Source organism: Gracilinanus agilis, chromosome 3, assembly GCF_016433145.1.
Source record: "Gracilinanus agilis isolate LMUSP501 chromosome 3, AgileGrace, whole genome shotgun sequence".
NCBI classification, from domain to species: Eukaryota; Metazoa; Chordata; class Mammalia; order Didelphimorphia; family Didelphidae; genus Gracilinanus; species Gracilinanus agilis.
The window spans coordinates 490,860,270-490,886,196 of record NC_058132.1 but is presented as its reverse complement, the minus strand read 5'-3'; the positions used below and the strand labels follow the sequence as shown (position 1 = coordinate 490,886,196).

Genomic DNA, 25,927 nt, shown 5'->3' with positions numbered 1-25,927 from the left:
AGGTGGTACATGCACAAATAAAGTAAGTCAACTTTAGTGAGTGTCATACTGAATTGCTATTCAGTAGGGTGGCAGAAATTGGTAAGCTTTTCTGAGGTTCTGGGGAGAATAAGGCACGCTCCAATCAATGAAGTCCAGTGGGTTTTTATAGGGTTCTTAGTGATAAGCAGGACCAGAAATTGAAGAAGGGAATGAGATGTGGACTTGGGCAATGATGTTGATTCATGATAATGGGAAGGAAGACTCCTGGGGAATTGGAGGCTAGTGGAAATTGAATTTCCCCACAGAGAGGGAAGGGGCCAGTAACAAGGTGACTCAGGGGTTTTGAAATTCCCCAGAGATTCTGTGCATAGCCAACAGGGAAGCTAGTTGATTCATTACAGCTTCCCAATGTAGCACTTAAGTCTAACTTAAGTTATGGGCTGACAACATTAGTCATTTAAAAAAATCATCTGACACATTTGTCCACATTAAAAAAAAAAAAAAAAAGCACCTCTTCTGTAGTAACTTCAGGTGAACTCATTGAAAAGGTATAGTTTTTAGTAACCTAGTTGTTTTTTTTTTTTAAATCCTTATCTTCCATCTTAGAATCAATACTGGGTATTGCTTCCAAGGCAAAAGAGCAGTAAGGGCTGGGCAATGGGGGTTAAGTGACTTGCCCAGGGTCATACAGCTAGGAAGTATTTGAATTTAGATTTGAACCCAGGACTTCCCATCTCTGGGCCTGGCTGTCAGTACCCCGAACCACTTAGCTGCCCCTTAATACCCTAATTCTAACAAGACTGGGACTATACTGGAGCCCAGGAGAACACGAATCTCTTATCTTATCTAGACGGTGTATATTCCCCAGTTAAATTCAAATCAAAAGCACTTATTAAGCAACTTCCATAGTGGGTGCTCTATCCTTTAGATATAAAAACAACAAAAACAACTTCAAAAAAACAAAAACACTACTGTGCCCTCAACCTGAGCACACATTCTACTGAGGAGGTAGGTAGAATTGGGTTGGAGAAAAGAAAGCAGTGTTTTGCACACATTACACACTCAATATGTGTTCAATGAATTGAACTGAAAACTAAGAATTATCAACTTTTATTGTATTATAAAACTTAAGGTTTGAGTCACTCAAAGTGTATACTAGTGGTTCCCAAACTTTTTTGGCCTACCGCCCCCTTTCCAGAAAAAAATATTACTTAGCCCCCTGCAAATTAATTTTTTTATTTTAATAGCAATTAATAAGAAAGATAAATGCACCTGTGGCCATCACCATCTCCCCTGGATTGCTGCAGTGCCCACTGGGGGTGGTAGTGCCCTCTTTGGGAATCACTGGTGTACATCAATTATACCAATCAAAAGAACTGGAGAGAGCAAACCTACTTCATCTTCACATCTGTGTGAAGACACCTGAAATAACCCAAACTATGAGGAAATAATATAAATGAAATAGTAATTAGACATTTGAAAATATCTGAGCCACACAGTCCAAGACCAGGAGAAGAATATTTAGAATGGGAATAGCACAAATTTCCATAAATATAAATATGGATACACTTTCACCAAGCAGTATTCTCTGTTTTTTGTTTGTTTGTTTGTTTAGTAAAGCCAACTCAAAAACTTTTATTCTTAGTCAACACAATTTTCTGAGTTTCTTATAACACTCACTACTTTTTTGGGGTGGGGCGTTGCAAATCACTCTGATTCATCCAATGTTCTAATTACCCAATTGCTCAGGATCAAACTTTGTTATGTCATGTTGATTCCTTTTTCTCCCTTGCACTCATATTAATCACTCAATCCCATCTATTCAGCCTTTTGAAATCTCTCTCATATTCAAGTCCTTTCCTATCATCCTGGTTCCAGTTTTGATTGATTTTCATCTAGATTATTGCAGTGGCTATCTGATTGGTCTTCCCAATTCCATTTTCTTCCTCCTCCAATCTAACTTACTGCCATATTTATTTTTCTTATGCATAGTGTCCATAGTACTTTCCTGCCCCAATCATTAAAATGACTTTTTTGAATCAAAGCCTGTTAGATTCAGAAGGGATCTGAAGGATCAGTTAGTCCAGGGCTTCTTAATCTTCTTTTGTGCCATGGACCACTTATGACAATTTGTACATAGAATTACAAAGGAAATTAATTACATTGGAATATAGTTATTAAAAAAAATAGGTCATGGACCCTGAAGTGAAGAGCTCCTAATCTAATTCAAACCCCACATTTTACCAGTGAGGAAAATGTGGTAAAAGGTGAATTGGCTTGGCTGAGATCATACAGTGAGTAAGTAGCATTGCCAAAATCCTTAGCTTGGCATTCAAGGTTCTGGATCCAACCTACCTTACCAGTCTTATCTCACCTTCCTTCCTCCATATAACCTCCCCTCAGGCAAAGCAGATTATTCATCACTCCATCAAACATCCTTTTGCTCAGAGAGAAATTCATCCTGTCCTTCAAGGTCTCACTCAAAAGACATTTTTTTCCAAGAAGCCTTAAACCTGATTCCTTCAGCAGGAAGTAAATCACTTTTTCCTCTGACTCTCCCTTACGCTCTTAGCATTCTATATATTATTTTATAGAGGTTTTGTCATTCTTCCTGAGCTACATCATAATCTTATCTGACTGAAGAGACTATCTCAGTCATCTTTGAATCCCCCACAGTACTTAAAATACCCTCCTCTTAAGTATGTACACATATGTGAGTATGTATATATAGATGCTCAATAAATATTTGTTAATTGTATCAATTAATGAATATTTGAATAAAAGGAGAAACAGAGCAGCTATAAGGGATGATTAAAGGGATATAATTATTACCTCTTAACCAGACCATTGAAGTGGCTTCTTTCATTGCACTGGTCTTCCTATCTCAATTCTCTTCCCACTTTAAGTCATCTTCCACAAAGATACTGAAGTGACTTTTGCACAGATCTGATTATCTTGTTATTCTATTCAGTAAACAACAGTAACTCCCAATTGCCCCTAGGACAAAAATATAAACTCTGTTTTCCTTTTGAAATCCTTCACAATGTGGTCCCACTAATCATTGCACATTAGTAGCCTTCCCATACTTCTTTGGTCTAGTCAAACTAACTTTCTCTCTGTTCCTCAATCACACACTCCAGCTACCATTTCCATGCTTTTGAAGAAGCTGATCTCTATGCCTGGAATGCACTCCCTCCTTTCCTCCAAATAGAATCCCTTGCTTTCTTCATAGAAACCTTTACTTTTTTCTAGTCACAACAAAAGCATCTATGTGAAGTCTTTCCCTTGATGCCCCTCCCTAAGTACAGTTAGGTCTTGATTAGTGCAAATAAATAATGCCCTGAAGTGGTGTCACCTATTTGGATTAGTAATGTTTGAAGTTATAATTATGGAAAAATCCGCTAATTGGTTCTAGCCCAAAGGAAATATACAAAGCAAATTCAAATAACATGACCACTTCGCAGGATTCATTATTCCCATTAATTAAGACCTAGCTGTACCTTGTATTTAATTACCTTTAATTTATTTTGCACATATATGTACATGTTGTTTCCCTGGTAAAATGTATTGTTCCTTGACAGTATGGATTGTTTCAATTTTTTTTCTTTGTATCTTTAGTACCTAGAACCATGCATGGCAATTGAGTAGGAAATTAATAAATGCTTACTGATCGACATGGTTGGGGGGTAGAACACATCCAAATAATTATAAATTATAATATTATAATCAATAGCAATTTACCATAATGTAATAATTTATACAGTGCTTTGCAGATATCATTTTATTTGAATTTTATAATAAACCTCTAAGGTACTGTAGATATTATTAATATCCCCATTATAATGATGAGGAAACTGGTGCTCCAGCAGTTAGGTGACTTGCCCATGATCACAAAGCTAATAATTATCAGAGGAAGAATTTGAACCTAGCTTTTTCTGACTTCTAGTTTAACACTCTAGCTAGCAATCCATGCTTCTTCTCTGACAGAAAAATATTTACTGAACACCATAATTACAAATTAATGTAATACAAACTGCAAAAATGCCAAGTATCAGAGGAGAAAATGATACTGTGGGAGTCAAGCATAGAAGGTTTGATACAAGTAATTTTTGTAAAAGGTTTTTAAGGAAGTGAGGGGTATACAAAATTTTAGAAATGCAAGGGATCACTCAGATCATCAGGGCCAACAGGTATTATTTCACATATGTGGTTATGGAGGACCAGAAAGGTCAAATAGGTTTTTCAGGGTAATAACTGATTGGTGACAAACTCTGAATTTGATACTGATGCTTTTATTTCCTACTTTAACACTCTTTCCACTACACCCCAATAGATACATTGTTAAAGTGAGAAAGAAGAATTGATGCAACCTAGCAAGAAGGTGCCTGTGGTTAACGGTGCTGGTGACATAGAAATAATGGATGATGTCTGTACATCACTGACATGTGAAGAAAGAACGATCATAGTGAAGATCAAGGAAACAATTTGAGAAAAGTCTCCATTGGTCTTTGATTCAACAAATCCTATAGAAAGACAGCTGATATTCCGGCTAAGAGCCCATGCAACTCTGTATCCTTGAAAATATCTTTAAAACTAGATGATGAAAAACATTGATTGCTCATGGGTAGGACGAGCTAACATAATAAAAATGACCATTCTACCCAAATTAATTTACCTATTTAGTGCCATACCTATCAAACTACCAAAAAACTTTTTCACTGAATTAGGAAAAACTATAACAAAGTTCATTTGGAATAACAAAAGATCAAGAATATCAAGGGAAATGATGAAAAAAAAATGTGAAGGAAGGGGGCCTAGCAGTACCAGATATTAACTTATACTATAAAGCAGTAGTCATCAAAACAGTATGGTACTGGCTAAGAGACAGAAGGGAGGATCAGTGGAATAGACTTGGGGTAAGTGACATCAGCAAGACAGTATATGATAAACCCAAAGAGCCCAATTTTGGGGACAAAAATCCACTATTTGACAAAAATTGTTGGGAAATTTGGAAAACAATATGGGAGAGATTAGGTTTAGATCAACATCTCACACCCTACACCAAGGTAAATTCAGAATGGGTGAATGACTTGAATATAAAGAGGGAAACTATAAATAAGTTAAGTGAACACAGAATAGTATACTTGTCAGATCTCTGGGAAAGGAAAGATTTTAAAACCAAGCAAGAGTTAGAGAAAATTACAAAATGTAAAATAAATTATTTTGATTATATAAAACTAAAAAGCTCTTGTACAAACCAAAACAATGTAGCCAAGATCAGAAGGGAAACAACAAACTGGGAAAAAAATCTTTATAACAAAAAACTCTGACAAGGGTCTAATTACTCAAATATATAAGGAGTTAAATCAATTGTATAAAAAAATCAAGCCATTCCCCAGTTGATAAATGGGCAAGAGACATGAATAGACAATTTTCAGATAAAGAAATCAAAACTATCAATAAGCACATGAGAAAGTGTTCTAAATCTCTAATAATTAGAGAAATGCAAATCAAAACAACTCTGAGGTATCACCTCACACCTAGCAGAATGGCTAAAATGAAAGAAGGGAAGAGTAATGAATGCTGGAGGGGATGTGGCAAAATTGGGACATTAATGCATTGCTGGTGGAGCTGTGAACTGATCCAACCATTCTGGATGGCAATTTGGATCTATGCTCAAAAGGCTATAAAAGAATGCCTACCCTTTGATCCAGTCATACCGTTGTTGGGATTGTACCCCAAAGAGGTCATAGATAAACAGAAATATTAATAGCTGTGCTTTTTGTGGTGGCAAAAAACTGGAAAATGAGGGCATGCCCTTCAATTGGGGAATGGATGAACACATTGTGGTATATGCTGGTGATGGAATACTATTGTGCTCAAAGGAATAATAAACTGGAGAAATTCCATGTGAATTGGAAAGACCTCCAGGAATTGATCAGAGTGAAAGGAGCAGAGCCAGAAGAACATTGTACACAGAGACTGATATACTGTGGTAAAATAGAATGTAATGGACTTCTGTACTAGCAGCAATGCAATCACCCAGGACAATTCTGAGGGATTTATGGAAAGGAGCGCTACCCACATTCAGAGGAAGAACTGCAGGAGAGGAAACACAGAAGAAAATCAACTGCTTCAATACATGGGTTGATGAGGACATGATTGGGGATCGCAAGTACCACACCAATGCAACTATCAACACTTTGGAAATAGGTCTTGATTAATGACACATGTTAAAACCAGTGGAAATGCATATCGGCCAGGGGAGGGGAGAGGTTGGGGGGTGAAGGTGAAAGTAAGAGCATAAATCATGTAACCATGTTAACTTTTCTAAAATATAAATATTAATAAATGTTTAAAATAAAAAAAACTAGATGATATCTGTTGACAAACAACTTTGAATGGCTTAAGACCAACACAATGACTCACCACAACTTCAGAGGACTGGTACTAAAAAATGCTACCTATATCTTGAAAAAGTGATACTCAAGATGAAGAATGAGGCATACATTATTTGCACAATCAATATGATAATTGCTTGACTACATATTTATTACAAGAATTTTGTTTTTCATTTTCCTTTTTTCATTGGAGATAGGATATGAATTAAATATTAATTAATAGGAAAATAATGATTTAAAAAATAAATCATGTTGAGAAAGGGATGCAGTCTTCTAAGTGTGTGTTGCTCCTATTTGGGAGTCTGCTTTTTTCTGCTGGTGACATCAGAATCTCATGTTTAATTATTAAATTAGGTAGCTAGATGACATAATAGAGTGTTAGTTAGCCTTGGAGTCAAGAAGCTGAGTTTGAAGCCTTCCTTAGATACTTCCTAGTTGCATGATCCTAGACAAATCATTGAAATTTTCTCAGCATCAATTTCCTCCTCAGTAAAATAGGGGATAATAACAGGACGTAAAATATAGGATTATTCTGAGAATCAAATGAACTTTATATGCAAGTCCCTTTGTAAACCTTAAAGTGATATATAAATACTAGTTACTGTTAAATCATGTATGGTTATCGAACACACATTATATTCTCCTAGTACAATATCATCTTTTGTCCAGAACTAGATAGAGAAAATAATTATTTCTCTCCTTCCTGTAGCAGAAAGAGAAGACTAATTCTTCTAGATCCAGACAAATCTAAGGAAGATTCTCTCAATAGACTGATACATTTCTCCATATGTAATCAGTTAAAATACTAGCAAAAACCTTTAAACAGGGAGAGAATGTGTGTGTGTGTGTGTGTGTGTGTCTGTGTCTGTAAATAAAACAAGATGATCCCTTAAGGCCCATTCCATTTTTGGACTGTTCTTACTTTTTATTAAGTGTGTCCTTATATTGAATGTTAAATCTGCCTCTACAGCTTCTGCCACTATTCTTAGTTTTGCCTTCTAGCCACAAACAAAACAAGTTTCATTCCTTTTTCACACAGAGAGCCTTTCAAACATTGAAGACAGTTATCTTGTGCCACTCCTCTGAACGTAGCCTCTACTGTATGATAAACATCCCAAGTTCCTCTAAGTCAGGGGTCAGCAACGTATGGCTCTCAAGCCATATCTGGCTCTTTTGAGTATAAATATGAAAAATGATAAAGGCTGGTATAATAATAATTATTAGTATTTTAATTAAAGCCATGCTGATAGATAATTAGACCACACGCTTGAAAGCATTCAAAACTCCCGCCTCCATTACTGTCTTGAGTCTGCCGGCCAAGAGACCACTCCCTCCTAACCCAGGAGATTATAAACTCTTCCCTGTGTCAAGACGTAGTCCTCCCCAAGCCCAAAAACCCGGAAACGGAAACCAGTTGGACCATGTTGGATCACGGGAAATGTAGTTTTGATACATTTCCCCTGTCCATAGAAATATATACACTTTTTAGATGGCATTTCCAAAATTTCACTTTTACATGAGGGCCAGATATGGCTCTTTCTGCAGGAGCCATAAAGTCAATTTTTTTTTCAGACACTGTTACAGGAGTGTACACTGTTACAGGAGTGCGCACTATGAGCACTGTATGGCTCTCACGAAATTACATTTTAAAAAATGTGGTGTTTATGGCTCTCACGGCCAAAAAGGTTGCCAACCCCTGCTCTAAGTGATCCTCATATGTCATAATTTTGAGTTCCCTTAGCTTCCCAATTATCCCATGACTTGCTGAAATTTGGTGCCTGGAAATCAACACAATTCTTTAGATTTGGTTTGACCAGGGCAATGAAGAATAGGATTGGCAAATCCTTGGATTTGGAGAATGTATCTCTCTAAATCAGTGATTCCCAAAGTGGGCACCACCGCCCCCTGGTGGGTGCTGCAGCAATCCAGGAAGGTGGTGATGGCCATATTTTTTTGTATTACATTCTATTCCGAGTTCAATAAATAGTTTCATAATTTCCAGGGGGCGCTAAGTAATTTTTTTTTCTGGAAAGGGGGCAGTAGGCCAAAAATGTTTGAGAACCAGTCTAAATAAAAGTTTAAGATCACATTTGATGGGGATTTTAAAATTGTTTTGTTTACCGTATTGAATGTTGATACTGAACATGCAAGTCCACTAAGCCTCCAGTTCTTCAGACATGCTCACCTTATATTTAAGAAACTGACTTTTTCTTTTATCCCAGCTGTAGGTCTTTGTATTTAACCCTATTAATTTTCATCCTTATTTTAAGCTATTTAGAAAATTAAGATTAATGATTAGGTTTCAGTTTGTGAATGAGTCAGAAGTGAGACTATAAGATTTTCCATTAAAAAGATATTAATTTGTCAATGCTTAATTTTTATATGCTTTTGAAGAAGTATAAGAACTTAAATGTTCAACAATAATAGCAAGTACAGGATAAATGCCAACTAACAACTCTTACATAACCAGTCCCTGGCATATTCAGTTTATGAATGACCCATAGGCAGATGAAAAGTAGGGGAGTAAGAATCTTGTTTCCACAAGATTCTTGTTCTCTATAAGGTCAAGTGACCTTTGTTCCTCACTTCAGAACACCTGGGGGGTTAATCCTCTACCTTCTTTTTTGTGAAGGTAGAGAGATTCCTTGGCTTATTAAAATATAGAGAATTGAACAATTCCTGGTTCCCAGGAATCTGTCATTCTCTGCTATCTTCCATTTTTTTAAAGTCACTCTCCTTCTCTTACTTTCCCCACAAAGTCCAAACAATTGGTGAGGACTGAAAGCCACTAATGGAGAAACTGAAATCACTTAATTGTGGAGAGATGTGCATTATTGTACAAGTGAGATGAGAAATTACATCGATGAAAGGTTGAAGGGCTTTGAGTGCAAAAATGAGGCGTTTAGATTTGATTTGTTAGGCTACAGTATAAGCAACTATACCCTTCTAGCTCATGGCAGTGTTATGACAAAAATTGAGGAAGATTATTCTGACCAGTATGTACAATATTAAGTGAGAAGAACCAGAAAAATAGAGATCAGCTAGAAGGCTTCAGGAGTAATCTAGGTAACAAGGAAAGGAGGAATAGGTTCCAAAAACGGTGGGGGTGGGTTGTGGGCAGGAAGAATCTGATTTGTTACTCCTAGTCTAGAGTCAAGGGGTAAAGTGAAAGAAATTAGAAGTGCCTTAAACATCTGCTACCCTGGGATGCCAGTAGCACCACTGAGGGCAGGAAAATGATGAAGAATAATAGGTTACATTTTTAGAATGCTTTACAAGACAATTTCCTAGCATAACTATTATTATTGCCATTTTAGATATAAGGAAGAAATTATGTTACTCAGCCATACCTCTAGCAAGTGGCAAAGAAACAACTTGGAATTTCCACTTATGTTACAGGAACAGGTATATTTTGGGAATTATGGAGTGAAAGAAGTATCATTGATGGGTGAATATTAGTAGGTGGATGGGAAAATGCCAGTTTTCGCAATGTTAAGTTTTAGGTGTAGGCAAAAGTGTAGAATTTTCCTTTTAGAGACTAATAGTCAATTGAGTAAGATCCTAAGCATACTTCTAGGCTAACTTTTCTACTGCCATTCTCTGTGGGGCTGATTAGATGGTAAAGTGGAGAGAGTGCTGGGCCTGGAGTCTTCCTGAGCTCAAAACTAGCCTCAGGCACTAGCTATGGGACCTTGGGCAAGTCACTTAACTTTGTTTAACTCAGTCTCTTCATCTATAAAATGAGCTGGAGAAGGAAATGTGGCAAACCACTCCAGGATCTTTCTCCTAAAAAAACCCAAATGGGAGTCATGAAAAATTGAACACAACTGAACAACAAGAATCTGTGATAGGAAGATAAAGAGGAGAGTGAAGAATGGGCATAATGAAAGGATAGAAAAGGTGGTGGTGAAAAGCTCCAGAGAGAGCTGAACAGAAACCATTTCAGAAATAGTTAATTATATCAGCCAGAGAAGTATCATTGCATGGTGGCTAGATCTTGAAGACAGAAAGACTTAGGTTCAGATCCTGCTTCCAAATGATTGTGTAACTATCAGTAATTTAATTTAATCTCTTCAACCTCCAGGAAGCTATCTAAGACTATAAGTTATGGACTAGTTGCTGATCTGCATAAGCAGAGGGAATTTCCTAGACCATGAAATATCAGATGTGGGATAAACAACAGCAATGATAACAGACGCTGATTGAATAGCCCTTTATGATTTACAAAGCATCCTGCATAGGTTAGCTAATTTGATCCTCATAGGAACCAAGTGAGATTGGTAAAGAAGATCTGGTCCCCCGCCCCCCACACTTAATTTTAAAGATGAAGAACCAGAGGCATATAAAAGTTAAACAATTTCAGAGTTAAGTGGCTTCTTTAAGTCAACAATCATTAAGAGGCAGAAGCAACTTTCAAACTTGGGTCTTCGAACTATAAAAGTGGTACTCCTTCCACTCTACCACAGCTACTCTACACTCACATTAAAGGAAACTTGCATTTCTCATATGCATACATAAGCCCCCAAAATGTGTATGAACCAAGGGATCCATAGCATTGGAAATATCACTTGTTTTTCTTGTTTCAATTTTGTATGAAACAAACTAGTCTCTGCAACATTGCCACACGAAATGGCAATGAATGAACTACTTACTGACAATTGCAACAGAAGGGATAAGTAAAGGAGAGGCTATAAAGAAGACAAAATTTTTCTCAGATAATTAGGGATAACATATGCCCATAGAGTAATGGAGGGTGTACCAGAAGGTGCCTTCTTTTTTGAGCAACATAAGACATTCAAATTAGTTAATTCAGGTCAATCTCCTCTCCTCTCCTCTTCCCTCTCTCTCTCCTCTCCTCCCACCATTCAGTCTAGAAGTATCCTTCCTGGCAATCACTAAATCTTCTCTATACTTTATGCTGTGTGGACACAGCTACTATCTCTAGGTAGCCATGACACAGAAAATGAACTACAGTAGGACCTCATTTTATGAAAACTCAACACACAAAAATTCAGGTATATGTGACTGGTAATTGAAAAAAAATTAAGGCAGAAAAATATGTAAAATAAAGATGTTTAATTAAGTGCTAAATCCACATCATTTAGGCAGCACTTCACCCAATCATACTTATTCTAGATCTGAGAAGCATTAGTGTGAGTCACTACATTGTTTTGTGCAGAACATTAGCTCCCCAAATCAGTTCTTGCTTGCAACAAGTTGTGTCCCTGCCAGAGCAATGCTTCTCTTTGTTTCATTAATAATGGCCCTAAAGTACAAGAGTAGTGATGCTGGTAGCTCTGATACGCCTAAGAAAAGTTGTGAAGTATCTAGGTATTTGGTATTAGAAATACTAATTATTCAATAATGTGGTTCACTATTATGTGAGAATTTCAACTTACAGGAGGGATTTTGGAACATATTGGTTACATAAAACAAAGTCCTAGGGTAGGGGTTGGCAACGTATGGCTCTCAAGCCATATCTGGCTCTTTTGAGGGCCAATTATGGCTCTTTCTGCAGGAGCCATAAAGTCAATTTTTTTTTCAGGCACTGTTACAGAAGCTCACACTGTGAACACTGTACGGCTCTCACGAAATTACATTTTTAAAAATGTGGCGTTTATGGATCTCACGGCCAAAAAGGTTGCCGACCCCTGTCCTAGGGTATATAAGAGTAAAGCTATGAACAGTTTTTATTTTTTCCCTTTATAATTCATATCTCTGCAAAAATGGAGGAGTTGGACACTAAGGTCACCAATATCTGAATCTGAAAACAAATTCCAAGTTAACTTTATAATTTCAAAAGTTGTACTGCTTTTTATAATTTTGACTTTTTTGTTTCACTAATATTTAAGGCTCTATGCCTGAATAAACCTTCAGGTTAAAATCCAAGCCCACTAAATGGTAAGGGTCCAAATTTGAAGAAAACTCATCTTTCCCTGAAATCTTTCTTGAAAATTAGATTTTCTAATTTGAATAAATAAAAAGGAATTTTGTAGATGTTGTTACCCTAAAACTAACATGCTAAAATGAATAAATGTACATTTTTGGTTGATTTTTTTGTTTGGTCTCTCAGTTTATTAGGTGATTCCCACCCTGTAATTTTTTGAAATGCACTTTGTGGAATAGTAACTCTTTTCATGGAAAAATACTTTGGGATTTGAGGGCATGCATAAAGGAAAATGAAAAAGTTATAATGTGTGTTTTATAACATTTACATGTATGACTACACATTCAATAAATAGAATTTCTCCTTTTTGTATACATTTGGCCTTTACCTGGGAGAAGTATATTAACCAAAATTATCAAGTGCTAGGAATATAAAAAAGCCAAATTCCTGATTAATTCAAAAGCATTTAATTGAGCTTATCTACTATGGATCAGGCACTGTTCTAAGCAATGGAGACATAAAGATGAAAATGAATCAATCCCTGTCCTCAAGGCATTTATGTTCTTTGGGGGTGATGGTGGGGGACAACATGTAGAAAGATAAGATACAAAATAATGAAACTAATTAAAAAGTGGACACATGATAATTGAAAGTAATGTGTAATGAGTCTGGAAAAATGGTGCTGGACCTAGATGATGAAGGAACTTAAATGCCAAATAGAGAAGGTCATATTTGAACCTAGGGGTTAGTTTCTTGAACAGGGGAGTGATGTCATTTGGGAATGTCTTTTTGGCAACTGTGTAGAGAATGGATTGGCAAAGGGAGACTTAAGGCAGGGAGATTAATTAGAGGCTATTACAATTGCCCAAGTAAATGGAGAAGAGAGCTTCTCTTAAGAGTTTGATCTTATATTTTCTTTTCTACCTGACACAGAAATTAATTAAGCAAATTAAAATTACTGAGCACCTACTGAGCAAAAGGTATTGCATGGAGCATAATGCTATCTCAGTTATAGACCTTAAGCCTCAGGGAATTTGTAATCTAAATGGGAATAGGTAGAAAGACATAAAATTGTGTACAGTCACTGAGTCTCATTTTTTCATCTGTGAAATTCAAGGAATTAAGTGAAATAATATCTAAATTCCTTTTCCATTCTAAAGATTATTATCTTATATAAGAGGATAACAATGCTGGGGTGAATAGAATAAAAACTAAATAAACTTGTGTAGAACCTAAGTGTTTCAGGGGTCCAAGGAATGAAAGGTCAATGTGTGCTGAGGTGATACAGAAAGGTTTCTTAGATGTTTGGGGATTTAAACTGGTCTTTAAAGAGTAAAAGAAAACTAATTTCACTGCTACTGTTATTGCTCCTTCTGGTAATCAACCTCAGGATACATAATGAGAAGACTAATTCTGGCCAGTTTGATAAAAGTAATTTGAAATGCAACCAGCAAGTCCTGACTATGTTACTGCTAGTATGTGTAGCCCTAACCACCCCCATGCCACATTCAAAGTGATATAGGAAAAATATAGAGTAGGAAAATATGATATAGGAAATGATGAAAAAAAAAGAACATAGAAAAAATAATTGTACTGAAGTCAAGAGGCCTGTATTCAAATTCTAGTTCTGCTACTTCCTACTTTCATGAACTTGGGAAAATTACTTACGCTTTTTGCGTCTCATTTCCTCATATGAAAAAAGAGGAGGTTATACCAAGTGATTTTGAGTCCCTTAAAACCAAAGTACTGCAATTCTATGATATATACCAGGACAAAGAAATCTAACCTTGGTAGCAAAGAAAATGATAAGAATTTTCACTACTCCTTGTTCTTTCTAGATTATTGCCCAATGGGAGAATAGGGCCAATGAAAAAGAGCATTTGCTTCTGTAGTGAAGACGGGAAGAATGGCAGTCTGACGATAAAGGACAAGCAATCAAGGTTCTAGATTAGAGTCTTCAAGTTGCTATATATTTTTTAAAAAGTAGAATTGCAAAATATCTTACAGAAGTTGAACAAGTAAAAATGCATGGAGGCATTCCTATTTTTAAGGTCTAATATGCATTAAGCATCTGTTTGCTAGGTTTGATCCACTCCTTTTTATCCCAAGAGAACACTAAGAATATACCCACTTAAACAGATCTGGGACAAGGTATCCATAAGGGTAAAAAATGAAAATTGCACCATATGTTTCTGTCCACGTTCACAAGCAACCTGACTTCTAGTAGGGGTTCCTGGACTTTTTCTGGTGATATTTTGGTAACTCTATTTCAATATAAGTGGTTTTATTTGTAATCCTTGGTATTTTATTTTATGCATTAAAAATGATCAAACAAACATTATTCCGAGAACAGGTTCACCAGAGAAGTCACCAGAAGAAGACTTCATCTGACTGCCAAAGGGGTTAGTGACATACACAAAAGGTTAAAAACTTCTGACTTAATCAATATATGCATGCCTTAAGCAGTAGAATTTTTTTAAAGTAACAATAATGTCTTTGGATGTGCCCTCTGAACACATTTTCCCTCCTTTTGTTTGTTGAACCTTGGGCAGCTGCCTGCCTACCCTAATTTTGAGTTGTTTTTATAAAAACATAAATGAAGTAAAAAACTTGGCAGCCCAATTCTTAGAGGCAGACAACTACTAATGAATGGCCTTTGTGAAGAAGAGGTCAACCCTCTCTACCTTAGTGCCCTGTAAGATTTGGTGTAAGAAGCCCTAAATTCAAAACCCAATTTTTCCACTTACTACCTCTATGACTTTGGGCAAATTATAATCTGAGGGAGGGTTCTTTCTCACTAAAAGATTGTATAGCAGAACGATTTTTTTGACTAAATGATTTATTCTCCCATCTGTGGCAAAATGGCTTTAGAATAATAGTTAGAACTGGGGGTAGGGGAGACCTTAGAAATCTTGTAATCCCAATTCCTTCATTTTACAGATGAGGAAATAGGAATAGAGAAGTAACATCACTTATCTAGTGTGACATAACTAGTAAAGTGTCAAAAGTGTAATTTCCAACTCCATATCCAATCCCTATTCACTCTACATGGATATTAAAATGGAGTCAGTAAGACATTTCAAATGTTGTTTTCAAAACTTAATAGTTGTGGGACACTGGGCAAGTAACAATTTCATCCTCGGTCCGTTCTCTAAGACTAAATTAGAGGTGGGTTTTGACAGATGTTGGCTGAGGGTGTTCCGATGTTGACGGAATTAAAGGTATAAACAATGTAAGTGGATTAGGATTGTGCTCTGATTTCTCACATTTTCAAGTATGGATAGTATAAAGTAACACTTTTGCACTTCAGGTCAAAAAATCATGAGACTAAATAGTTGCATAGTAACCTCTACACAAATGCACTCTCCAAGAAGTCTATGGAGGTTTTTGCCTGTGGAATAGTTTGGGGTGTACAAGCCAGCCGGTGGCTTCTGAGATAGATCCCAGCTCTAGACAATGAACTGAGGTAAGGAAAACAATAGACTTATGTAAATATTTTCTTTAAAAATATTTCTTTCCTTAGTATATGGTCTTAGTAAATATTTATTTAGCATGACAATCCATCATAACACATCAATTGATAAACATTTATTAAGCACCTACTATGTACCATGCACTATGCTAGGTTCTGGGGGACAAGAGGTACTGTATATCATCAGAAATACCATTCAAAATAAAATTATTCATAGTTAATTATCCCACTTGAACACACGATATAAAGGGGCAGGATTTTAGAACTTTTGAGGCAATATCACTTTCTAACGAAAGCCTTTCTTTTGAATCATTATGATAAATAGAAAAAAGTTAATGGTTGTGCCAACACCATGTTTTTGTAAGCAAATACAAGATCAGATAAGATTTATATTTGAAAATTAAACTACATTAAACACTTGCTATAAAGTGGCCAATTAAACACTTGCTACAATGCAGCCAAGAATATTTAATCATTCAAACATTTTAAATGATTCAACAATTTGACCTCTCTTGGGAAAAGAGAAGTCATCCTGTGCAGTATAATCAATGAACGACAGTTAGTGACATCATAGTCCCCAAGGAAGGTCTGACAAATCATTTAAAAAATACTAAATTAAAAAATATTAAAGGGACCAAAAAACAGTCCTTTTAGCCCACAATGTTCAAATAACATGTCCTTGAGAATGTTATTCTATGAAGTTGTGATAAGTATGACTGTGCCCACACATACACACACACACACACACACACACACATGCACGCTTTGACTGAAACCTCCTCCTCCCCCCGGGTGTTAGCAGGTGTTAGTAACCAGGTATTAGAATGGTTAGGAAAAGGGGAAGATCACTCATGAAAAAATGGGACTGATTCAAATAAATGAGAGCAGTAACTGAATTTTTTTCAAATTTCATTATTAATCAGCTAGAAAAAATGTACAAAGATTTCTGATAAACTCCCTTGTAGCAAAATCAACTTTAAAAGTAATTGAGGTTTTCAGCAAATTTATTACTGCTTTTTAAGTCTGAATAGTTGTTATATCATGCCATTTATGGATTTCTTTATTCTACTCATTTCTAAAGCTCATCTTGGTTTTCAAAGATGAAGTTCCTTTCTTTTCATTTTTAACTCTTTTGGAGGTGAAATTTTATTAATAACCTTTCTCCAGAATTAATTTTTCTCTTTCATTCTCTATGTCACCAAGAAGAGAAATGAGAACAAACCATACTTTATGTTTTCTCAGTGGGGTAGATTGTACCACAAATAAAGAAATCTACTTCACAAAAGGAAATAGCTAAAAGCTTTTCACTTACAATTCTTATAAGCCTTAGACCATGGTTTCTTTATAAGATGGAAACATAGTTGCTGATCCTATTTATGCCTCTTCATTTTTAACTAAAGCTTTAATATGAGAATTGCTGAGAAATGCCAATACTTCTAATACACCTAGTTTGGTTTTATAATGAAATATTGCATTTTTGTGAAATAAAGGCTTATTTAAAAATAAATCTTTCAAATCATTCTGTTTATATTTGTTTTTGGTTATTATTAGCAAAATTGTGAAAACTGGTTTTCCTTTTGGGAAACCAGGTTGCAAAAGATAAAGGAAACATTTGTTTTTCAATTTTGAAACACATCTTCTAGATTAAGAAGAGTAGCCATATTTTGAATGCAGAAAATAAGTAGTCAACCAATAGACTTTGGAGTAATTAACTGCTCTAAAAGCATATCAGAGATGATCTGACTGCCTTACTAAGTCTGTCTACACAAACTAAGTGAAGTATATTCCTGAGCCAATCTAGAAAGTCAAAAGTAAAAGTCCACTCTCATTAAGTAAGAAGAGAAAGTTTGGGCCCTAAATTACCCTGACTTCAAGAATCATGTCATCTCAACTCTCTTCTTCATTTTGTCTGTGAAGATATACAATTAAATAATGAAGGGGGGGGGGTTGATCTTAGACATATACTGGATTAAGAAAACAGCATTTAATAATGAGGAGGAAGGTGTAATTTTTCACTCCCGAGACCCCTATACAGAAAGAGAGAACACCTGTTGAACTCCAGAGCTTTAAGCTTAGAATAATAATGCATACCGGTTATAATCCAGAGTTTTATGGAGTTCTTTGGAGATGTGGCCCTGTGTTTCTCCATTGCTTAATCAACACATCTAGCTACTAATTATTTATGAATCAGAGTACTGAAAATAAAGTTTCCTATCCTGAACATTTAAGGAGTGGCCAATAGTGTAGTGGGGTTTTTGTATCTGTTTGCATGTAGCACCTACACAATTCCTCTCTTATTATCTTGCAAGAGCTCAGTTCATGAAAGCCAAAGCCTGCTTCATCTTATGGAACTGAAGAGCCCTTTTCCCAATAAAACCTCTAAAAGTCTTTCATGGAAAAGCAAACTACAGGACAACTGCCCAGGCTATTCAAGAAGCTGGACTCTGAAGTTCTCGAAGCGACTGATAGCAAATTCAATACCTAGTCTGAGCCAACTTCTAATCTAAGTAACCAAAAAGATGTGGCCAGTGGCACCCATGCCACCCTCTTCTTCCCTCTCAGTGTCAGGAGCTTCTCGACCTCCTCCTCCCCATTCGCGGAAGCTCCACCAAAGTGCAAGAAGTACAAGCCTGAAGGAAGCACTACAGAGTTCAGAACATACCGTGGGATCCGCAGGATCTGCAATCGTGGGCTCGGGTGGGGATAGCTTATGAACTCCCAAATGATGTTGCCTGGGCTAAGTTCCCCTCAGACACTTCCCCAAAGTGTATAAAACATCCCAAAGACTCGAAGGTGTCTCATTTACTCCCTCCCGACTCTCAGGCAAACACTGAAATGACCAGAGTTGCAGTTGCCTCCTCCTTCTCCTCCTGCTTTCCTGCAGAAATGGGTAACCCAGGGCCATAGGCGTGTGAATATGCATGTACAAATAGTCTCCCACCTCACACTAGAAGCAGTCTCAGTGAGATACGGAGCCTTTCCCCAGCTACCCTCCCCATTGCCCACTCCAGGCATGGGGTCCCCGCACTTGGCTTGAGGACAGCATCTCCCACCGCCTAGGGGAGCAGGTGAATGAACACACACACACACACTAAGCACACGCGCGCCCACGCTCACACAACACACACATACAAACGCAGAGCAAGACATGTAGTCGCGTGTCACCCGGCATCAGCCCGAGAAACCTGCTTCATTTCCCCTCCAATCCTTCGGGTGTCCACATCCCTGCCCCCACCCCACTCCCGGAGGGGCACTACCTGGGCTGTTGGCGGCGGCGGCTGCGGGACTCGGGGGGCTCCAGCTGCCGCTGCCGCTGCTGGGAGAAGCCCTCGAGCCTGGCGGGGATCGCGCTCTTCCAGCTGCCGCTGCTGCTGTCGGCCGAGGCGACCCGAGAGCTGGGACTGGTCGGACCCGGTGGCTGGCGGCGGCTGCTCCTGCTCCTGCTCCTATTCCCACCGTCCCCGCCGCCGCCGCTGCTCCGACCTTTGGGGTGGATGTTACCGCTTTCCCGGCGTCTCCCGCTCCCACCGCTGCTCCAGTCCTGCAGGAGGCCGGGCTGCTCCGGAGGCAAACTCTTCCTCACACAGAGCCAGCCAGGGAGGTTTCCCTCGCTAGCCGCCACCACTGCCGCCGCCGCCTCCTCCTCCTTCTCTTCTTCCTCCTCCTCCTCTTCCTCCTCCTCCTCCTCCTTCTCCTCCTCCTTCCCGCTGCTCCTACTGCCGCCGCCGCGGTATCTCATGGTGAGAGCAGCCACCGCATCCCGGGGCTCCGGCTTCGCCTGCGCCTCGCGGACTCACACGCACACACCACACGCACACACAACACGGGGGCTCCCGGACCCACGGACAGACACACGCTTCTCTCGACCGCTGGGCTCGGACCCTTGCAGCCCGCGGCCACTCGCTGGGGCTGCTGCTGCAGGAAGGGACCGGCTCTCTGCGGGCTCCTGGGGTCCCGCTGCAGCCAGGCAGCTTCGCTGCTGGTGGATCGCTGGGAGGTGGGGGGGGTGGAAAAGCAGAGGCGAGGGTATTAGGGTGGGCGAGGGTGGGGGATAGGGCCGTGGTCTTGAGGTGAACAGACCAAGGAGAGATGGTGCAAGAGTTCCTATCAAAGTTGGCACCCGGGGGCAGGAAGATTTCGCCCTCACCCCAGCTCCTTGAACAGTCTGCGTCTGGCAACCCCCTCCCACTCTCACCTGCGTGTGTGTGCGTGCGTGGATGTTAGTGTCGGTCCGCCCCTTCCCTTCCCCCGAACACTGCCTTCGGGGCATAGGTCTGTGCTATGGTATCCTTGCACTAGGGAGAGTGAATTCTCTTTAGGGACTATTAGATAACAGATGTGGTTTCCGAATTAGTTGGGGAGAGGGGTGGCAGAGGAAAAGGGTGGGGAGCATGGGTGGGGGGCAGTGGTTGGTGTGCAGTAGGACTGAGGTGTGTTGGGGGGAGGTGGCGGCATTAGCTGCGGCTGCTTGTTCGAAATAATCATTATCTCCAGGAGAATGTAGCTGGTCTGGAAAATGGGTCAGGGATGAAAAGGAACATGCTAATTGCCCCTTCCCCACCCCCAGCTGAAGTCTGAGGTAGACTTGAGGGCGGGGGAGATTACCCTGAGGAGCACACACTACCCCCCTCAATTCTTTCCCCCGACTTCCCCTCCCCCCCGCCACCCTCCTCTCCTTTTGCACAAGTGCAGGAAATGTTCCACTGACCTACATATTTTTCCAAACATACGTGACCTTTTTTTTTTCGCTTTGTGGGAGGAGACAGGCGAGGATCCAAGAAAAGGAGAAGCTGGAGAGGGAGAGAGAGGAAAAATAAGTAGAGCAAAAACAGGGAGGGTTTCACAAAGCCTACAGCAAATATCAGTCAGGAGACAGATGTATATAAATAGTCTTAAAATAAACCAGTAGCTGCTGTTTGATAATTCCGCATGGCTCCGAAACTTAAGTCGGGCAGAGAAGGGCAGCTTGTAACAACTCAGGCGGTACCTTGAAAAAACGGCTGGATTTTTCAGGACCTTCCCAGGCAGGACTCCTCCCCACCGCATTTAGATGCCACTGTGACAGGCTCTGCTTTAAAGTAGCCAAACGCCACTGCTTCCCATCACTCCCCACTTGGAGATAAAACACCTTCGGTACAAAACAGGAGGGGATGGGAGGGGAGGATTTTTCTTTAGGTAGAAAGACCACCACCCTGAATAACAGGCAAGGAGTGAGAAAATTATAGCTTCAAAGAACAGCCGAATCCAAATCTTCCCATTCTTCCTCCTCCCCCTCCCCCAGCTCTGCACTGCTCTCCCACCCTCACCCCAAATCAAGCCCTTGAGCTTCTAAAGTGGTGATCAACAATCCCAAATATCCTAGTCTAGGTCTATTAAACCAGGATGAAGAAGCGGAAAGAGAGAGAAGTAAAGGCTGTCTTGGAAACAGAATGCGCCCCAACCTGTCCTTTTGTCAAACCCTTTTCATGAGTTCAGCTAACAGTTAGAAAGAGGACTTTCCCTAGGTGTTCCACTAGGTTCAAGGGACGCAGGAGTAGCCTGCTCTCTTCTCTAATTCCTTTTCTTCCTTTCCACCCACCCCCACCCCAAGTTCAAGGCTTGAGTCTTTGCAGCCCCGACATAACTAGCACCACCTTATTTGGTCATGCAACTCCACACCGTCAATTAGATCAAAACGTTCACCGAGAGCTCCCCCCCTCCTTAAGTAGGTCATTCTCTTTATTTCCCACTTGTATTATTTTTGTCTAATTCTTCTTCTGAAAAATAACCAGATGTAAGGAAATGAGCATTCTAAGAGAATCTGTTATTCTTAGGATTGCTTCTAACTTGTAGGTGTCTTTCAAGAAGAAGGAAGTGGCTTAGGATATATAACTGTTTTGAAATCTAGTCTATTCCAAAAAGAAGACAACCCTCTCTCTTCTCTCCCTCCTCCCTTGCCCTCCCTTCTTTAGGTAATTACATTTCACCCTGCCTTAAACTGCAGCCATGACTAATGTCCAAAGGATAAAGTTGTGTACTTTTAACAGGATTTAATCCAGAATTTTAAAAGTTCCTCCCTTCCTTTGGAATGGATCCCAAACCTCTCCTCCTCCATCCTTCCCCCTTTTAGAAACTGCTGGACAATACTTAAATGATCCCTTGGAAAAATGAGTTGTCTTGAGCTAATAAAGTATCAGATAAGTAGTAATGTGATGAAAGTCATTCTTTTTCCCAGATAAATATTTTCAATGTTTGCCACTCAATATAAAGTGGTAAATCTTGAGACCTTTCTATTTCTTCTTTTTAAGGCCACAAGAAGTGATCATGATAAAGACATACACATGTGGAGAATTTTTTTGTACTTTTATACTTATTCCTGAATCCATTATATTTGCTTCCTGGTTGCAGATTCCATAGGGCTGGCACCTTATGGAATGTGAATGGCTATGTAACAGGGAATACAGTCTGGAGAATGTAACAGGAGACTCGTGTTAGATTAGAACAGGGCACTCACTGAAATATTTTCTCTCCATGAGCACATGAGGAAGTGCATATTTAAGATGATGGTTTATCCCTATTCTAATAATAGGCACATAAGAGTCAGTTTAACACAATATAACAAAATATGTATAGCATTATATATAACAAAAGAAAAGTAAACCATAATTATAGAAGCTGTACTATCTTTAGTCCTTTAAATTGTTATAAAACTCATAGCTAGTTAAGGGAGATCTTTTATGTATCTAATGGTTAATTATTAAAAATAACATTTTCCTTTTAGCTTTTCATTAATGAGAATTTTTCTCAATCTCAGAGCTTTGTTTTTCTTGGGGGAGAGGAGAAATTTAAAATATAGTCAATCATTTCAAACATTATATAGATATTAGTGGGGGAATTCAATGTTTTTTGTTTGTTTTTAAACCCTTTCTGTCTTAGAATTAATAGTATGGGTAACGGCTAGGCAATTGGAGTTGAGTGACTTGCCCAGGGTCACACAGATAGGAAGTGCCAGTTTTGAACCCAGGGCTTCCTGTCTTTAGGCCTATCTCTCTATCTACTGAGCCCACCTAGCTGTCCTAGGAATTCAATATTTTTCCAGGCACCATTTAATATATTTTTTCCATAGAAGCAGATTATACCTTGGCCATTATTAAACATACTTATTAAGGCCCTAATATATGTTGTACGTGTGTGTGTGTTGGGGGGTGGGGTGGTGGAGCATTAGGAACATAGTATTTGTCCTCTAAAAACCTGTAGTCTATTAGATGCAGCAATAATTTGAATGTAGTAGGATTGTTTTCCAGTCCTACCTCTGACACTTACTGGCTGCATAATCCTGAGCAAATCACTTTACTTCCCAGTGCTTCTAGGCAACTATGTGCACTGATAGAGGGAGCTTCCTCCCTGGGAGCTACCTATACCAATAAAATCACAGGTCTGCCTTTTCCCCTCTTTCCTTTCCTTTCCTTTCCTTTCCTTTCCTTTCCTTTCCTTTCCTTTCCTTTCCTTTCCTTTCCTTTCCTTTCCTTTCCTTTCCTTTCCTTTCCTTTCCTTTCCTTTCCTTTGTATTAGACAACTTTCCCCTTTCCCCTATTAATATTTTATTAACAATAGAATGCATGTTCTTTGAAGGCAGAATGTATTGTTTCACTTTTTGACAGAGACAAAATTTTCAATGTCTAGTGCAATGCCTTGCACATAGGAGGTGTTTAATAAATTGTTGAATTGAATGACATTCCAAAGTTTAAGCACATATAGTGGTGATGGTGTGAGAAGAGATAATCCTGCGAGATTTATGTTGTATGGGGGTATTTCCTTTTTTTTTTGAAGACTTACTGGTTTTTTGAAAAAGGGTCTCGGCTAGGAGTCAGGAAACTGGAGTCCTAATACCACTACTGCACAATCTAGGCAGACAAAATAGTTTGGCAAGCCATTTAATCTCTCTGGACCTCAGTTTCTTTGTTTGTAAAATGGGGATGGGAGGTTGGATAGGTTTCAGAGGGACCATAATTGGCTGAAAGATTATTTCTATTTTACTAATCTCTTATTTCCTTCAATTACTGAAAAAAATTATTGTCAGGAGGGGTCTGAAGGCTTCAACAGGCTGCCATAGTAGTTCATAACACACACAAAAAAGATTATAAACCCGTGGGCTAGATTTTTTTTTCTAGTTCAAAAATTCTATGATTTGTGATATAGTGGGTCCTGCCCCCTTTTTCATATTAGTTTCCATTAGGCTGCTTATAGATGGTCACATATGAACTTCAGATTATATTGAGAAAGTTAAAAACACACACACACACACACACAACACACAAACGACACCCTGTGAAGCATTATTAAGCAATGTAACACGATACAAGCAGAGCAAAATGTCACAACTAAAGAGTGAAAGCCCAATTAACATCAGGGTAAAGCAGAGAGGTCTCTGAATCAAGTAATAGACGATTAAATGACTCATGAGCCAGAGCTTCTGTGAACCTGTGAGAAAAAGATTTAAGACCTAAAAACTTGCTTCTGAAAGATCAAGGCAGGTAGAATTTTTAAATTTCCATATTGTGGAAACTTCTGAGCACATGAAAATAGACTAAAATGATTCTTTAATGCCCTTGCCACAATGAGGAGGCAATTGTGGTAAAGGCCTTTTGCAGCCTGCCTGGGAAAGTTAAGACATGATTTTTCCTTTGTGCAGGGTAGATCATGTGATTGGCAAGCAGAAGAATGAAGTAAGATTTCCTTATAAACCTAGTATGGATAACTAAGAACCTGAAACCTGACCTGAAAGAAAAACTATGTTAAATTAGAGGTTATACCATAGAAGTTGATCCATGACAAAACCTTAGCTGATCTTAGATTTCTGATTCTACTGTTTAGAAGCATTTTACAAGGAAATCTCTGTCTCTCTGTCTCAACACTTCTCAGAAAATGAAGTTGGAAATGCTGTTCTTCCCCCTAAAAATATTGTTTTGTTTATCTAGCTAGACATATATGCATATATATATATTTTTAATTTTTAAAAATCTTTTTATTTTTTCCTCTAGTAGTATGTAAGTTCCTTGAGAAGTCACAGTGGATGGAATAATGGGTTTAGAATCAGAAGGATCTGAATTCAAACCTAGCTTCAGACTTTGTGACCTTGGGGAAATCACTTAACCTCTGTAGCCTCAGTTTTCTCATTCGTAAAATGGAGAAAATAGTAGCTCATATCTCTCAGGGTTGTTGTGAGGATCAAATGAATAATATTTGCTAAGTGCTTAGCACGGTATCTGGCATATAGTAGGTGCTTTATAAATATTTGTATTTATTGTCTTTGTAGTCCTTCAACTTAACACAATGTCTGGTCCATAGTAAGAACTTAAGAGTTACTTGTCAAATTGAAACCAAGGGAGAATACATTTTAATATGATGCTAGTTAAATGTGGGAATATCTTTCTTTGGGTTTATAGTTACATGGGCTTAGAAAGTTCCTACACTGTTTCCCCCTCAATGATGAAGTTTAATTTTTTGTGTTCCATTCATTTCTCTTCTAGGGGCAGCTAGGTAGTGCAATGGATAGAGTGCTGAGCCTGGAGTCAGGAAGACTTATCTTCCTAAATTCAGATCCAACTTCAGATACTCACTAGTTGTGTGACCCTGACCAAGTCACTTAATCCTGTTTGCCTGAGTTTCCTTCATCTGTCAAATGAGCTGGAGAAGGAAATGGCAAACCATTCCAGGATCTTTGCCAAACATAAATGCCAAATGGGGCATGAAGAGTTGGAGGGGAATGAAAAATGAATGAACAACAGCAATAAACTGAACATTTCTAGGAAATTTATTATTACTTTTTAAATCCGATTTTTAAAGTGCTTGGCTAAGACTATCCAAAATAATTCAGGGAATGTGTTATTATAGCATTTTTTCTCTATAGGACCTTACTTTTCAGCCATCTAGTTTATGTTTAGATGAGAAGTAGTTGGCCAAATACACATTCTCTTCCACATACCCCTCAAAGCATCAGGTACTAGGATTTCCCTTATTCTAAGTTTCCAAGTAGAAGTTGGATGACCACTAGTCAGGAATATCATGAGGAAATTTCTGTTAGGTGAATTAGATGGTATTTCCAATTTAGAGAATCTATACTTTCTTATTTAATTCCCAGAGTCGCTATCATTCAAATGTCTGAAATCTGTTTCTTTAGGATGGAAAAAGCATAGATATATAAGG

General features: G+C 38.5%; 1 protein-coding gene across 1 annotated transcript in view; it reads right to left on the bottom strand.

Moving 5' to 3' along the window:
• NPAS2 (neuronal PAS domain protein 2) overlaps positions 1–19,667 on the bottom strand; it is a 269,033-nt gene extending 249,366 nt beyond the window's left edge. The window contains exons 1-2 of the mRNA XM_044669305.1: positions 19,022–19,667; positions 3,473–3,482 (exon numbers count right to left, since the gene is read on the bottom strand). Of these exons, the coding sequence (XP_044525240.1) occupies positions 3,473–3,482; positions 19,022–19,481 (470 nt within the window). The 5' untranslated portion in view covers positions 19,482–19,667. The remainder of the gene's footprint in view (positions 1–3,472; positions 3,483–19,021) is intronic.
• Positions 19,668–25,927: the final 6,260 nt, after the last annotated feature.